The sequence below is a fragment of the Neovison vison genome, chromosome 2 (genome assembly GCF_020171115.1).
Source record: "Neovison vison isolate M4711 chromosome 2, ASM_NN_V1, whole genome shotgun sequence".
Lineage (NCBI taxonomy): Eukaryota > Metazoa > Chordata > Mammalia > Carnivora > Mustelidae > Neogale > Neogale vison.
Window position 1 is genome coordinate 190,438,115 of NC_058092.1, and position 16,271 is coordinate 190,454,385.

General features: G+C 46.4%; 1 protein-coding gene across 23 annotated transcripts in view; it reads right to left on the minus strand.

Moving 5' to 3' along the window:
• The window catches only part of KCNMA1 (potassium calcium-activated channel subfamily M alpha 1), a 730,059-nt gene that overhangs the window by 196,187 nt on the left and 517,601 nt on the right, over window positions 1–16,271 (minus strand). For all 23 annotated transcript variants that reach the window (XM_044239898.1, XM_044239897.1, XM_044239893.1 and 20 more), the window contains exons 12-14: window positions 14,383–14,465; window positions 10,873–10,942; window positions 4,444–4,599 (exon numbers count right to left, since the gene is read on the minus strand). In XM_044239898.1, coding sequence (XP_044095833.1) covers window positions 4,444–4,599; window positions 10,873–10,942; window positions 14,383–14,465 — 309 coding nt within the window. The remainder of the gene's footprint in view (window positions 1–4,443; window positions 4,600–10,872; window positions 10,943–14,382; window positions 14,466–16,271) is intronic.

Genomic DNA, 16,271 nt, shown 5'->3' on the forward strand with positions numbered 1-16,271 from the left:
ACTATGTATTGCTGAAAGTTTATCTTAATGAGATAATATCAAAAATGAGCAAGTGGTTTTCATGTCCAGCAAGGTCCACCTGGGCCAAGATACACTCTGGGGGCACCTGGGTGGCTTCGTGGGTTAAAGCCCCTGCCTTCAGCTCAGGTCATGATCTCAGGGTCCTGGGATCGAGCCCCACATCGGGCTCTCTGCTCAGTGGGGAGCCTGCTTCCTCCTCTCTCTGCCTGCCTTTCTGCCTACTTGTGATCTCTGCCTGTCAAATAAATAAATAAAACCTTAAAAAAAAAAAAAGATACACTCTGAATAACACACACCCGGTTTTCCTATGGCTTCCTCATTCAGAAATAGAAAAGGTGACAGAGAAGACCATGTTGTGATCGATATCAAGTAACATTTCACCCACAAGAAATAATTACAGGGTACATGCTATGTACCAGGGTGTGTGTGTGTGTGTGTGTGTGTGCACGCATATGCACACACACACACACACACACACTCAAACGGTAGCTTAGCAAAGTTAAAATGCTCGGCAATCCTGAGAATAATTTAAATCTGCTAAATTTTGAAGAGTCAGTACAGACTGAAAAGAAATGTTAAGAGTTAATCACTCTCTAAATTATACACAACACCCATACATATAATTTATCATGCCCAGGACAGCTAATCCTAGTAAGAACAATAGCACAATTCACAAAGATGGCAGGTCAAGCCTCAACATGAAACCACATATGCTGAAGAGAAACTAAAGTATTACATGCTAAAACTCTAAAACCAAGAAAAAATAAAAATCAATGGATCTTAAAATACATCGAAAAGAGGAAGCCAAGTGGAGGGTAAGTGTGCCACTTACTCAGGGACTCAGGAGCAAGGCAATGGCAGAGAGTCTGAATAAATAAGTTCATTATCTTGGTCTTTACAGAAGACCTTAGGAAGATTCTCACTTGAACCTGACAGGCAGGTGGTAGGAGATCAGATAGCAGTAAATACACAGGATATTCCACACCTGGTTGACAGTGGAGATACAGACTAGTCTCAGGAACCAGGACCATTGCCTTCCCTCCCTGGAGGAACTCAGGGCAAAAATTGGGTGCTGCTGGAGAAAATGCTTACCCTAGTATTAGCAATAGGCTGTGGGGTCCGAGGACCCCTGAGTGGCCAACCTGTGCCTCTTTCATGAAGTTATTTGCTATCAGGTTATCATGGATTTGTTAAACAAATCCCAGCATACCAGAAACTTCAGAGGCCATGCCTTGAAGGTTAAGCAGAGCAAATTACATTGGCCAGGAAAAAGCCAGGAAAAAGTCTTTAACAGTAGTTAGCACACTTGAATTCCTTATCCCAAAGATGTGGGCTAAAAAGACAGATGCTACAAAAAAATAAAAAATAAAAAATAAAAATAAAAAGACAGATGCTCCAAAAGTTTAGATCAATTCAGAGATGACATAGCCAACATGGGAGCCAGGTTTTCAAGGGGGCAATGAGGCCCAGGAGTAAAGGCCTTTGAAAGTGATATTGCTCAGGGGACACACAAGTGTTCCCCATATTTTGCTGGTACCACTGGCCTGGGTCCCTTGGAACCCCTGCATAGCAGGAGCCCCTCCCTCTTGCTAAGCTTTATTATCCTCCCTTTTCAGCCTTGGCTTTCAGTCTCATGGACCCTAAAGTCCCCGTGGCCGGCCAACTGTGCTTCTGCCTGTGATATATATATACAGAGTACAATGTATTCTGCAGAACCAAGAAACAGATGCTGTACCTGTCCAGGGCAAGGGAGAGGCTGAGCACACACTCCACCTCTGACTTCTAGAAACACTAAGTGTTCTCAAGGGATGAAATCCGCCAAAGCCTCATCCCACCTCTCTCCATCCTCGAGGCCCTCCTGTCCCTATGGAAGTACTAATGAATTCTCTGCCGGAGGACATGGGGGATACTGGGGCAGGAAGCAATTTCTGGCAACGATCATCCATTTCTAGATTTCCTTTCCCATCTTCCCCCTGCCCAGTAAAAATGAGTGATGACACTATGACCTCGGGAATGGGAGATAATATATAAAACCTGCCAAGGAGACCATCATCAAGGTGTTTATCATGACCTGAGGGAGACAAGGATGGGGGATCTGGAGGGTCAGTGAACCAGCATGACGCCACAGAGTGGGGAACACATGCTTCCGGCAGTCCTTATTTTAAGTGAAAACAATAGATGCAGGGAAACCTTGCTATTTCCAGGTCATGTGCCTTAGCAAATTCCAACACAAAGACCACCTGAATGTCAAGAGGCCATGTTCAGAGAGCTACCTCCGAACACGGGGGACCTGGCTCCAGGCAGAAATGACACAGTAACATAACCCTAGGAGGGAAATGTGTTTTCAGTTACACCAGGGCCCCGCCGGGCCTCTTCCACAGGCTCTTCCTAAATAGGAACTTGGCAGTGGGATTCGCTAGGCTGGAGGGGACGTCCTTGGCTCCAGAGGTGAGGCCCTGCAGGGTCTTGAGGAGAGTTGGACAGAAGTTCTTTTTCCTTGTTCAGTAATAACACTGAGGAATCAGCGTCACATCCATTTTATTAATTTTCTTGACAGGCAGCTCCAGTTTCCATGCAGGCACCACAAAATCAAAACATACGCATGTCAAGTGCCCCATGTGCGGTAGGGCCCTGCCAAGACCGTGTTACATCAACAAAAGGAAGCAGAGCCCAGGTCTCAGACCTCGTGCTTGGGCCTGTGGGTAACTCCCTGCTGGAGAAAACCACCAGAGCTCAGATGAATGAGCCAGAAGAGCTCTCTTGGTGACAGTCCTTTATCCTGGGGTCTGGGTTCCTTGTGTTGAACACGAGAGCCGTGGGAGACACAGGCTACATCTGGCTTTGGGGTATGCTTCTCCGTCCCGCCACACAGACCTCCCCTGCCAACTCCATTTAGCCTGCATTCGGTTTCATCCAGGCAAGGGAATAGCAGCCCGGATTAAAGAAGCCTTTAAAAAAAGAAAGGAAAAGAAGAGAAAAGAAAAGAAAAAAACCGCAATATCCTTATTTGTGTGCTGGGTCTGAGCCTGGAGTTCTGTGGAGTTGAGGTCTTTGGGCACATAGGGAGCTGAAGGAATTTTTTGATCAAGGCATCCTTGACTAAAGTGATAGAAGGGACTCCAGCACAATTTGTCCTCTCACATAAAGGATTTTTATCTAGGAATTGCCTATGTAATGTAAATTAGGTGGGTACAGAGGGTAAGGACTGAGAGAAAAGCCCTGCTCTAATGCCACGGCTGGGGACGCCCCTGGTGAGCCCACGCATGTAGCCGGTCCGCCGTCTCAGCCCCACTCTCCCCGCCCGTCCTTCCCAACCGCCTCCAAGGCCATCGCCCTGACTCCCCCAGACAACGGACCACCAGTGCCACACGCAGCAGTAATGGCAGCCAAGGGCTGGAGGTATCACACCTAGGATCACAGGGCTTCTAGCCCCCCTCAGGGGACCTCCTGGTAACTCACAACTTTCCCACCTCCATCCCTACTCTTGCAGGAAGGGGAAACGGAAGCCCAAATCCTGAGCTGACGACCACCAATGCCAAGTCAGAAAGGCCCACACTGGGCAGGTTTTCCTATCCTGGTCGGCCCCCTTGACTGGTCTAGGTTAAGAACAACGCAAGGATGAGGACGGGTGTGATCATTACTCCAAAAGCCCTCTGAGGAAGGGCCCGGGCCTTCAAACCAGTGTCCCGGAAATGGGCCTGCCCTGGCCTGGCCAGTGCCCCAGCCTGGCCTGTGAGGAAAGAGTTGGGTCTTTCATTGCCTGGGTTGGTCCAGCAGGGAGGGGCCACTCTGGAGCTGGGGTGGCTGCCCAGCCCGCTCTGCGGGGTGAAGAGGAGACGAGCAGAGCCAGACCGCCCATCTCATGGCACACAGGGCGCCGCTGCTGAGGAGTTGGCCCCTCGTTCCACTCTCCATTCAAACAACCGTGGCATGTCAGCCCTGCTGGCCTCCTTGATTGTGCAGAAATAAATAAATGAATTATGTTGTTGGGGTTTGGGCTTCAGCACAAACACATGGTCTGCATTTATCTGCACAGTGAGAGGTCCACCAGCCACTTGATGTAAAAAAAGCAAAATGATAATTCTTTTCTTTAGGCGCTCTGGTGCCATATGGAATGTATATAAATCATATTTTTGTTTTAACAGCGGAGGCTTTGTTGATAGATAAACATGTGGTTTATCTAAAAAAAAGAGAGGATTTGTGCTTTGAACAATCATTTAATGGCCGTGGATGTGCCAAATAAAAATAAAAACATAATTTTGAAAGAAGTTGGCCTCGTGCCCAAATCTGTAACAAGGAATTTCTCCTTAACCAGAGTGGTTAAAGCCCGTCGATCTGTTTTGAGTTTAAGCTGTGCTCTCTACTCAACCCCACGACAAACTGAATCCGGGGCTAATGGGCTCTAATAGGACAAGACGTTACCTTTATGAATGACCTCATGGAGAAGAGGTTGGCGAGCATGGTGGAGAGGCCTTGAGCCAGACAGCTCTGGGCTATGAACCCCAGCTTCAGCTCCGCGAGGCAAATTGCATCATCTCCCTCTTTCCAGTTCCAGCTCGGGATGTTTAGCAGATGGGCCTGTAGAAGCAAACACAAGGTATGAGAACTGAGGTTGCTAAATGTTCAATGGTTGCAAATCTCCTCTGGGAAATGCACCACTGCCCGACGGCTCAGAGGCGTTTAGACTCATCCTTTCTTTCCCTGGCCTGAGCCTGCTGTTTGCTGTTTCATTCGACTCCCCTATTCCGTGGACTTCAGTCCTCGGGGTTCTCTCTGGAACATTGCTTCTGCACCTCCCTAACCCAGGTCTTCCCCTGGGATTTGTCATGTAGCCAACAGAGTCTAGAGGGAATTTCCTCCTGGGACAGACACATCAGTCCACATTACTAGAATATCTCGCTAGATTGTTCATAAAAGAGCTCCTCAAGCAGACTCGGACCCTCAGTTGTCTGTGTGTTTTAGAATCTTTTTTTTAATCTGCATCCCCGAAACTCCAGGTCAGTGGCCCCCAAGTCTGAGTGGGCCTCAGAATCACCTGGAGGGTTAGTATACATATTGCCGGCCCCTCCTTCACACTTTCTGATCTAGTAGGGTGCAGGGCGAGGCTGGAGAATTCGCATTTCTAACAAATTTGAGGTGCCGATCTGGGGACCACACTTTTGAGTAGCACTGACCTAAATCATCAGGCAAATCACAGTGTAGACATATTACAATCTCTTGCAGACGGACTGATCCTATGTAACAGGTCACACCCAAGGATAAGGACACAGACACAGCTCATCTGATTAGTTTTAAGCAGCATGAAGCAGAGTCAGAGATCATCCATTGGATGAAGGAGTCAAAATTCAAAAACTTTGCCAGGATTGGAAAAATGGGCAGAAAAACAACCAGGAAAAAAATTTTAAAGGTTTAATGTCAAGCGCAGCATTTAGGTTCAAAAAAAAAAAAAATCGATGTATAAATTCAAAATGAGAAGATCTAACTTGGCAGTAGAGCTGAGGGGGAAAGAAGGGAAAAAAAACTTAAGTGTGTGGGTAACTCAAATCCCAAAAAGAGGCCAACTGTGTGACAGATTACAGAGAAAGCCAATGCTTGCTTGTTAGAAATGGTCTCCAGATCAAGGGAAACGAATGTTTCATTCTGTTGTGAACCGGTCAGGCTGGTTCCAGAGTACTTGATCCAGTTGTAACAGTCAGATTTAAAGAAGGAATCTGATCAATTGAATAACTTCCAGAAAAAAATGACAAGCACAAGGAGAGGTGGGTGTTCTGGAAAACGTCTTATGAGAAACATTTAAGAGAGCCAGCAGTGTCTGGCCTGAAGAAGGACCACACCCTCATGGAGACAGGACGGTTACCTCTGAAAGCCTCAGGTGCTGCTGCAATGAAAAGAGATTAGGCTTGTCTTGCTTTGTTCCAGGGGCCAGAATTAGGACTGACTGGTATATGTTACAAGAAAGCAGTTTTTTGGCTTATTTTATAAAGGAACTTTCTAAGGATGTAATTTGTCTAATAAATGGAGAAAGCTACCTCCCAAAATGCAAGGTCTTTGTCCCAAAAACTCTTTAAGTGTTTTTCCAAGTCATAAGAGAAAGACCGCTTGCTTTGTTGAGGTTGTGGCTGAGAGCCCTACTAGGCCCCCCGTGGATGTCAAGACTTTATGGCCCTGAAACGCCTATTTTTCTCCAGGTACCAGCAAACACCAGGAGCACCCAGAAGGCTTCCCTTCACTGTCAGGGTAACACACTACGGCCGTACCTACTAGAAGAGAAGATGCCATTATGGAAATAAGAACAAGTCCAATGGCTTCTTGCTCTGCTATCAGAAATTCCCCTCTTGTAAAATTCCTTCCTCAAAGTCCTGTGACAGTTTCACAAGTCCTAAGCCAGCAGTGACTCCTGGGAGAGAAGACCGTATCCTCCCTAACGAGAACATGGTTAAAAAGTTTGGTGTGTAGGCCATGATGGATGGTAATTTCTGCCAAGCTGAGTATCAGAGACCTTTTCCCATCACAGGCCTGATTCCAGCGGATTGTCTTGCCCCTTACACTGTTTCTCTCCCAACTCTTCACTGGCTGGCAAAGGCCACCTTCCCCCTTTACTAATCTTCATGGCACTTTCAAGCAAGCAAATGAACAATCAAACAAAGCCTTTTCCAGAGAGGCTCTCATATCCCCATGCGCCAGGTTTTTGAAGGTATGAAGTCCAGGCTCTTGGGCCTTGGGTCCCCCCGTCCCCATCTGGTTTGAGTTCCTTAGGCATATTTCGCATGTTATTACATGGGAAAGTCAAGTCTGTTTCAGTTCTCGGGCTTCCATATGGCCTCCTTTCATGGGCTGTTGTATCTTCCCCAGTTGTAGCAGGGAGCAGGGAGGGATGTACCAAAGGCCAGGAGGAACATCTGTGTGCATGAGATGAAGAGAGGAAATTTCACAAGGAACTCAAATCCTCTGTTTCTGACACTTCTGTCCTTCATCTGAGGGATATCTGGGTCCACTGGAAAATGCCAGCATCGCTGCACAGAGGTCTAGAGGCAAATCCTGGATCTGAAGAATGAGACCTGATAAAACAGGTGTAGAAGGACCAGGGTCCCCCTTTGATCAGCCACTGGACCACTCCTCATCTCAAGAAGGAGGAATGTGAAAATATGCTCTCCTGGGAAACCAGTAGAGGTCAAGTCCAATTCCAGCCTTCCCTATCCATAAATAACTTTGAGAAAGCCACCATAAGGAACAAAGTTCATTACAGAGAAAACACTTCAACACTATTGCACAAGAATCTAAGTGTTTTTAGTGAGAAAGCTCAAAGAACTTGCATCACCATTGGGCCATTGGGACTTGGTTTCTAGGTCCTAGACAAAGACCTTTTTTTCTAGAATCTATTCGGAAAATTAAAAATCCATTAGCAGCCAAGTCATCGGAAGTGATACTTTTCTATGATATCATCAACTGTTCTTTCCTTGAAAAGCTTCAAGACATTTACAACACTCAAATCAAAAATGAGTGCCCTGTACCATCGTCTTTCTGCCTTCAGAGACATCTGGGCTGTGTTTCTCTCCATGAAATCAGATCTACTTTAGAGAACACCAGTCCTTCTAGAAGGCCTGCTGTGAGGAACCAGAGTTTGGTTCAGTGGGGTGGGCTCTATTTACAGAGAAGGTGACAGTTGGCCATTCTGTCCTTAGCTCAATGCCTGCCAAGTGACCACGAGTTGTACTCACCAGAGCTGCTCTGTCTGGGAGAGCACAGACTCCCAGTCTGGAGTCACACTTGGATGCTAGCATGCACAGATGGCCAAAGGAGGACTAAATGTGATAATGGATGTCAAGCTCTTTTAAAACCATAAAATAGGCCACAAATACCTAAGATTATTATGATGACAAACTCAGGACCAATTTTACTTGGAGAGAAGTAGGCAGCTTGCCTACATCCCTTTAGGCCCTGGAATACCAGCATCATTAGAGCACAGGGAATTGAAATTCTTTATGTTTTAAGTCTCATATCCAATTATGGAATTAACTATCACTTAAAGTGTGTTGAGTGCAACATAAGTTTGTTTGTTTTTTTAAAGATTTTATTTATTTATTAGATAGAGATCACAAGTAGGCAGAGAGGTAGGCAGAGAGAGAGAGGGGGAAGCAGGCTCCCTGCTGAGCAGAGAGCCCGATGTGGAGCTCGATCCCAGGACCCTGGGATCATGACCTGAGCTGAAGGCAGAGGGTTTAACCCACTGAGCCACCCAGGCGCCCCGAATGCAACATAAGTTTACATACACATACCAGGGTCTTTCAGGAGAGCAAGTTTTTTTTTTTTTTTTTTAAAGATTTTATTTATTTATTTGACAGAGAGAGATCACAAGTAGGCAGAGAGGCAGGCAGAGAGAGAGGAGGAAGCAGGCTCCCTGCCAAGCAGAGAGCCCGATGCGGGACTCGATCCCAGGACCCTGAGATCATGACCTGAGCTGAAGGCAGCGGCTTAACCCACTGAGCCACCCAGGCGCCCAGGAAAGCAAGTTTTAATGGGTGGAGATCTCTGGGCATTTATTCATGGATGAAGAGAAAGGACAGAGAGAGGAAGAAAAATAAGACTATAAGGCAATGGGGGAAAAACAGATTAAAGAGAAGGTGGGAGCATATCAAAAAATAGCACAGTTATAGAGCAGGGTGACAAGTGTCCATCTGCAATTACATGAGGAATGGGATGACAATGACCAGCGGACTTTTTGCTCCCTCTAGAAGAGGGAAATGAAATGATCGAGAAAAGTGGGCTCATCCATTACTCATCCTACAGGGGCAAAGTCTCACACGTGATTTTGTCTGACTCTGAAACCCCAACATATTGGGGTGATTCTAAGCAAAAATGTGTTTGGGGCATATTTCCTGAAAATGTGTTTTCAGAATCGGTTGCCGCCTTCATCATTTTTTCCTGAATAATTACCATGAAAAGGTTTGTACCAGAGTCCTCAGCGTGGACCAGACATTCAGCATGGCTGTGGTCATGTGAGTACTGACCAGGTTCCATCCAGATCCTAGGTCCATTCAACTACTTGGACTTTGACAGAAATCACAGCTGAAACCATCCTGAATTTCTTGAAGACGCAGCATCCATACTCATTGCAAGGGGAAAAAAAAGGAATTGACACCCCTTTCTAAACATACTACATTAATTTCCCTCATCAATCTAAATTCAGCCAAAAACCTAAACAACAGCTTAAAGCACTCCCACACTGAATGAAATTTCAAATCATAAATGAAAGATGAGTTTATTGCCTGAGGAGCTGTCTCCAGCCACAGGCTTGCTAATAAAATTCCCCTCCACCTATAGGGGCTGCTATCTAGAAACTTCTCCAGACTGATGCTTGTGAGTCCCCGATATCCTCACTTTATGTCTTCCGTGTCCTTGGGCTTTCCAGAGATGAACAGGACAATGGGACCTTAGGTGCCCACCACCAAGCCCACTGGCTGGAGTGCAACACGTTCTGCCGTGGAAGCACCTGCCGAGGGCCGGGCAGTGGGCAGCAGACCCGAGCGGTAGGCCGGTCGCCGACAGCAGGCCCCACTTCACAACGGCCTCTGATGGGCCTCCACACGGCGAAATGGGGCAGCCCTTGCCAGCAATTAAGAAATAATGGCATGGCACTGGTGCATTTGGCAGAACAGGGTCTTCTCTGGGTCACCTGACTGCCTATTTCGCAGGGAATATGGCCTAGAAGATGGACACACGCTCACTCATAACCCAGCGGGGAGTTATTGTGCTCAGACAGAACACCTGGTTCCAGGTACCGAGCAGCCTCTGGTTTCCCAGCCTCATTACGGGGAATCACCCGTTCCACATCAAACGGAGAAAGGTGCCACCTTCCCTCCCCCAAAGCTGTTTCCCTGGGAGCTCAGTGACAGGCAGCGTGAAGGAGCAGTGCCTTTGAATGAGAGACTGAGAAGTAATCACAAGCGAAACAGCATAGACTCCAACGTTTGTTTTCTTCCCAATCCCCTTCTAAACTAGAACAGGAGGAAAATTCCTTTATGTCTTATCTCTGGAGAGCAACTTTTTCCCTCGGTTCAACCAAACCAGTTCTCCTCTGCAGCAGGAGAAGGCCGTGTTCCGCATTCTCCACCCGGCGCATGGTCTGCTCCTCCACGTCACCTGGTCTCTGGTAGCAAGGCCCTATCACTCGCCTGGGAAGCTCTCTACCCGGACTACCCCGTCTATCCCTGAGGGCACAAGGCAGGACTCCTTCACTTATACGCCTGACTACAGAAGAGAGTAAAAGGGCGCCTGGGTGACTCAGTGGGTTAAACCTCTGCCTTTGGCTTGGGTCATGATCTCAGAGTCCTGGGATCGACCCTTACATCGGGCTCTCTGCTCAGCGGGGAGCCTGTTTCCCACCCCCCTCTCTGCCTGCCTCTCTGCCTAAGAAATACATGAAATCTTAAAAAAAAAAAAAAAAAAAAAAAAAAAAAAAAAGAAAGAAAGAAAGGAGTACAGCACATAAAAAGTGGAAATTGGGATCTAAGGTTAAATCAATATTCCAACCTGGGGGTCCAACAGAAGCTGCCTTCCAGTGAGCAGCAGTCAACAAGGTGCTTGCACTGAAGAAAGGCCCCAGGGAGGTTTGTACCCAGCACCCCTTGTCTAGCCCTTTGGATTACAGCAGCACATGTGTGCCCGTGTGTGTGTGTGGGGGGGTGCATGTGTGTGTGCATGTGCACGTGTGTGTGTGTGTGCACGTGCATTTGTGTATGTGTGCATGTGCATGTGTGTGTGTGCACATGCATCTGTACAATGAGAGGAGAGAGACCAGGCATGCTTGTGCACCTCTGAGCTTGGGACAGGCCTGGCCTCTCGCTGTCCTACCTTGTTGTGATACTGCAGCATCTGAGTGATGATTCTTATCTTCGGGTGGTAGTTCTTTATGGAGATTACTCTGAAAAAGAAAGAACCAAAGCTGAGGCGGGGTCTGTCTTACTCTTGGAGTCTGACGGAACACAAATTTGACCGTACCCAAACATAGTGAATGTGGGGCCAGCAGCCAGGACCATCCAGAAGGCTTGCCGGCACAGAGCCTGGTTAAACGGTGTCCATCACTGTACCCCATGGCAGCGTGAGAAAGAAATCAACAGAATGACCACAGACTGCCTGGGGCAGGAAAGAAGAGAGCGGTTCTCTGGTGCCTTGGTGTCGGCGTGTGGGCGCGTGTAGTGGGGCAGGTGCTCCAGAGCAGGGTCACGGGTTTACTGCCTACAGAGACATCTAAATAAGGCGGCCTCAAGCCATGGGCCAAGGGAGGTTTGCAATCTCACATACCCTGGGGACAAGCCTAGAATCAAACGAATCAAACAACCAGCCTGACAAATGATACTAAACTGTCACACACACAAGGCCACTGACAAAAATGATTTCTGAGCAGGGCTCTTATGTCGGGATCAATGACTCAGCCTTTGATAGATAATAGAGTCTAAGTGAAGACTTTAATGCTGGTGGAAAATAAAAATCCAAGGCCTTGCTGGACGGCCACCGTCTGGTAGAAAATTCCACTCTCCCCGCCCCCTACCACCCAGGCAAACTGCCCTCAGTCTATACTGCCTATGAGTCACTGCCCTCCCCCAATCCACCCCTGGCTTCTGCTCCCTGAGACTGGGCTACATATGGAGGAGTAGAAACACCTGGATTCCAGTCCCGATGTACTAAGGAACTGGGTGACCTTCAGGAAATCCCTGGGTTCTTTGTGACTGTTTCCTCATCTGGACGTTGGGGGCAATGGTACCTGCTTTATTTATTTCACAGGCTTTGGTATGAGCAGCAAATGAAAGACCAGATGTGGAAATGCTTTGAAATCATTAAAAGCTCTCTCCACGTGTAAGTTATGGTTTTTGTCATTACCGACTCTGTCAGAGGTGACATTGCACATTTCCTTCTGTGACAAGGAAGGCTAAAGAATGGAATTCCACAGGACGGCCCACCGAGAAGCCTAATCAGAAATGCGAGTGCGTGTATTAGGACCACCCCCACAAACTCTGCACCAAGAAACGTCTCTGTGCTTCATACCTTTCTGGGGGGAGAAATGGAGAGAAGGCAGGGAGCAGTTTTATCTAAAAAGCTACAACTTGTGAATTTAGGAAATGGATCGCACAGAAGCCTCTTCCTGCACAAATTCACCCTGGGCTTTTGCTCTTGAAGCAATTCATTTTATTTTTGAAAAAGTGTTGTGTTGGCTCTGGCTTATAACTCAAGGACTTTGAGCTTCAGTCAGCCCTGAATTCTGTTCACTGCCAGAGCGGGGATCTCCTGCATTAGCTCATTTCAAATGACTCTTTGACATTTTAATTTCAAGGGGGCAGATTGGTCTCATTAAAAGAAGGAGAAAGGAGGATTATACAAATAAGGGAAAGACAGAGCCCAGTTTTTAACCCTCAACTTTCCATTCCTTTTGCTGCCTGGGCCATAGTTCTGATTCTGGTTACTGCATGGTTTCATTACATGTCTGATGCTACCTCTGTCCTGTAATTTTCATGCGGTGGCATCCCGCCAAACACCCTGGTAACTTACAAGTCTTCATATCGGCCCTACCGCAGCCTGGGCTTAAATGAAATATTGCCATTCAGAGAAATGCCCATTTCCAAACTATTACTCATTTCCATTATTCACTTTTGGAAGGGGGGGGAAGGCACTAGCCCCCCAAACTTCTCCAGGGGTCAACACATTACACTTTCTTTTCTTTTGTTTTTATGTTTGAAAATCTCAAGATCAGGAAGACTAGTTCCCGAAAGGCTACGTTTTTATCATTTCAGATGACATGAAAACGTGGGGAAGGATGGAAATCCTAGTTCAGGAAGGGCGTCCCTCTGGAGCACCCAATGGTGAGCTGTTGTAGTCACTTTCCAGCTGTGACTAGTTTAGGGGGTGGACCCAGGTGTGGACACATGTCCCCATTCCACCACCTCCCGGCAGGCTGGCAAGCGCCATGGGGACAAGAGTTCATGCATCAACTTCCTTAAAACAACTGCGTGAAAACATATTGCCAAAGAAAAGCGGGAGGAAAGAGAATACTGTGCCAGATGTCGCTTGCCAGACACAGGGACCAGATGCTGAGGGAAAGACGTGCTCAGCCCCGAAGCACCAGGGGAGTCCCCCACCTCAGTGATGGGAAAGCTCATGTCACTTGGGGCCACCGATTAGAAGCAAAGGAAGGGAGACGGGAGCATGGTGAAGACGCCACTTCCCAAGCCCTCATCCCAGTACATTCCCAGGCTGCAGCAAACCAAGCTGTGGGTAGAGGGAGGTCTGTCTGGACCAAAGGATGGCTGCTCACAATTAGGCAAGAGTTCCTGGGAATGTAGTGGGAGGGAATGTTTTCTCTTAGTTCATCTCTTCTCCAGAAGCATCTCTGTATTATTCCCTTCCAGGCCTCTTAACTCCTCTGCAATGTAGGCTGGAGGGGAGAAGAAGAATCCTGAGGGGTTTTAACTCTCCGGAGCTAAATATCTTTTTTTGTCATTCCATTGTCGAAGAACAGTGTTCTTCTGAAATGAGAAAAGAATAGGGAGTGTGGGGGTCAGCCATGTCAGGTCAGGCCAGGAGATGGCCTTCCATGGGCCTCACCCATTTCCAGGGAGGTCACTGGGTGGTGGTCTCCAGAGTGTGTCCCTGCCCACCCAAAGATGTTCCGTAAAAAAAGGTGCTGGGGGTGGGGGAGGGGAGAGTTGGAGTCAAATAGGTTTGCTAAGTTCTCTGTCGATCATTATCTTAGAAAAGCATGTTAGTATTAAAAGCACTGAGAAGGCTTTCAGTGAAGACACTGTTTCATTCTGGGAAACTGGCTGAAACAAGCCCATCAGTCAACCAACTCCTCTTTTAGGGGGATATTAATCAATGCCACAGACACACTTGGAAAGTTCTAACATGGAGCTTCTCAACCTTGGCACTACTGACATTTGGAGCCAGATAATTCCCTGCTGTGGGGAACTGTCCCCTGTGCGTTGTAGGATGTTGAACAGCATGCCTGGCCTTTACCTCCTGGGATGTGAGCAGCGTCATCCGTTCATTACAACAACCAAGAACATCTCCAGATATCTCTAAGTGTCTCTGGGGGACAAAATCACCCACAGTCAAGTCATGGCAGGTCCACCCCCCCTTCGGGAAAAGTGGGGTCCCATCTGCCAAGGATAAGCTTCCTGTCTATGATGCCTTGTGGCACTGCCCTCCACAGCCACCAGCACTTCAGCTCCCCCTGGATCTATGTTTGTAGAGTGGCTCATGAGGGAAAAAATTCCCCACAGAGATGATGCTCTGCAGAGAACCTGAAAGGGCAGCCTAGGGGCTGCAGAGCGCCAAGCCCAGAGCCTTCCCTGGCCTCCCCAGTGTTACCTCATTATGTTGGAGGCGTCTTCAGCATCAGGGTCAGCGCAGTACTTGTTGGCAAGGATGAGGCACGCGTCTGCTGACTCTATCTAAGACACGGAAAGGAAAATCACAGAACACAAACATATAAATAGCCATGCCTGGTTGCAGTCTTTCTCTGTCAACAGCTTTTGGGGAATCTGGTGCTTTGCAAGGAAAGAAAAAAAATATCCAGACAGATTATAGTTTTTGTCAAAAGTGTAGCTCGCAAGTTCTTGTTATGGTATAAACATTTCATCTTGTTGTTCGAGGGTACAACGTGGACCTTCGTAATTATACTTTTCATTTGGCATAGTGACTTAGATGTAATCTTTCCAGATTTCTTTAAATAACAATTAACGAAGCCTTTTAGTCCCTTCTCTGCCTCCTTTCCCTACCAATAGATCTACCCCATCATCTTAATTTTTCTGGTAGGGAAATGGCATCAGGTGAGCTAAATCCCTTCTCTCAGGTTACCAAGTTAATTGAATAGTCAAGGATTCAGATATTGAGACTCCAAAGTCCTTCATCTGACCTTTTTCACATCTTAACTGTGGAACAGGAGGAAATAAGAGCCCTAAATCAGATAACAACTCAGTATTATTTAGTATTCAATTAGCATTCAGATATTCGAAAGACAACAAATCTATGTATTTGAAATGATGTGTTACAGATGACCTCAAAACCTACTGACTTCTCTAAACATGAGCCAAAATAAGATTTATGCCTTTGAGGGAATGATGAGTTATGCTAATAATTGCTTGCATCAAATTAGGTCCTTGAACAGTAACTATTTTCTCCAAGTTCTCATTAGATTTCACATTAGTCATAACTTGGATCATGTCTGGATAATATTAAGATTAACTGGACTTTATAAGCATAAGAATTCTTGTTCTGGCTCAGGTCTGCAATCTGTCCCACTTGATATGTTGTACTTAATAGACCATTCCTGCATTTTGGTGGGAGGCCATTGTTTCCTCCGCAGTATGTCACAAATTGTCTCTAGTTTTCTTTTTTTTTTTTTTTTTTTAAAGATTTTATTTATTTATTTGAGAGAGAGAGACAGTGAGAGAGCATGAGCGAGGAGAAGGTCAGAGAGCGAAGCAGACTCCCCATGGAGCTGGGAGCCTGATGTGGGACTCGATCCCGGGACTCCAGGATCACGCCCTGAGCCGGAGGCAGTCGTCCAACCAACTGCGCCACCCAGGCATCCCGTCTCTAGTTTTCTTTAATAATCCGAAGAATTTACCCAGATCCTTCAGCTTATTCATGTTTGCCAATGACATTATTTACTAAATTATGTAGTGACCACAGTTAGCATTTAGAAGTCAGTGGATTCACAATATTAGTCTATATCCACTGCCATATAAATATTGAACATGTTTACAAAATCTATATAAAACGAGCAAAATAGCAGATGTCACTTTGCTCTATCCTTTTACTTTATAAGCCTCACATCTGCTTTATAAGAAAATTTTTAACTTAACAGATTTTGGAATGAAAGATTAGCCCTTTACCAAGTGATATCAGATATCTTCATGTTTAGTTTTATGCTTTTAGTCTTTGGTGGCAGGAAAAAAAAAGGAAGCTAAAAATGTTTTATGGCCTGGCAGAATTTTATTTATACTTTATCCTTCATGTTATGCTCCTTTCCAATGTAAATAATAGATTTCAGAGCTACACAGAGACCAACTTAAGTATTTAAGATGGGAATTACTTGATTATTACATTATATATGAGGTTACCGAATCCGTACAACTGGTCTACTTCCTTGAGGAGTGCTGACATTGAGGGAACCGGCAAAATAACTTTCATTTTATGACAGTCCAAGTGAGGGAAGTAGCCTAGCAAGTGCCAGAGGAATGAAACTCTGGGAC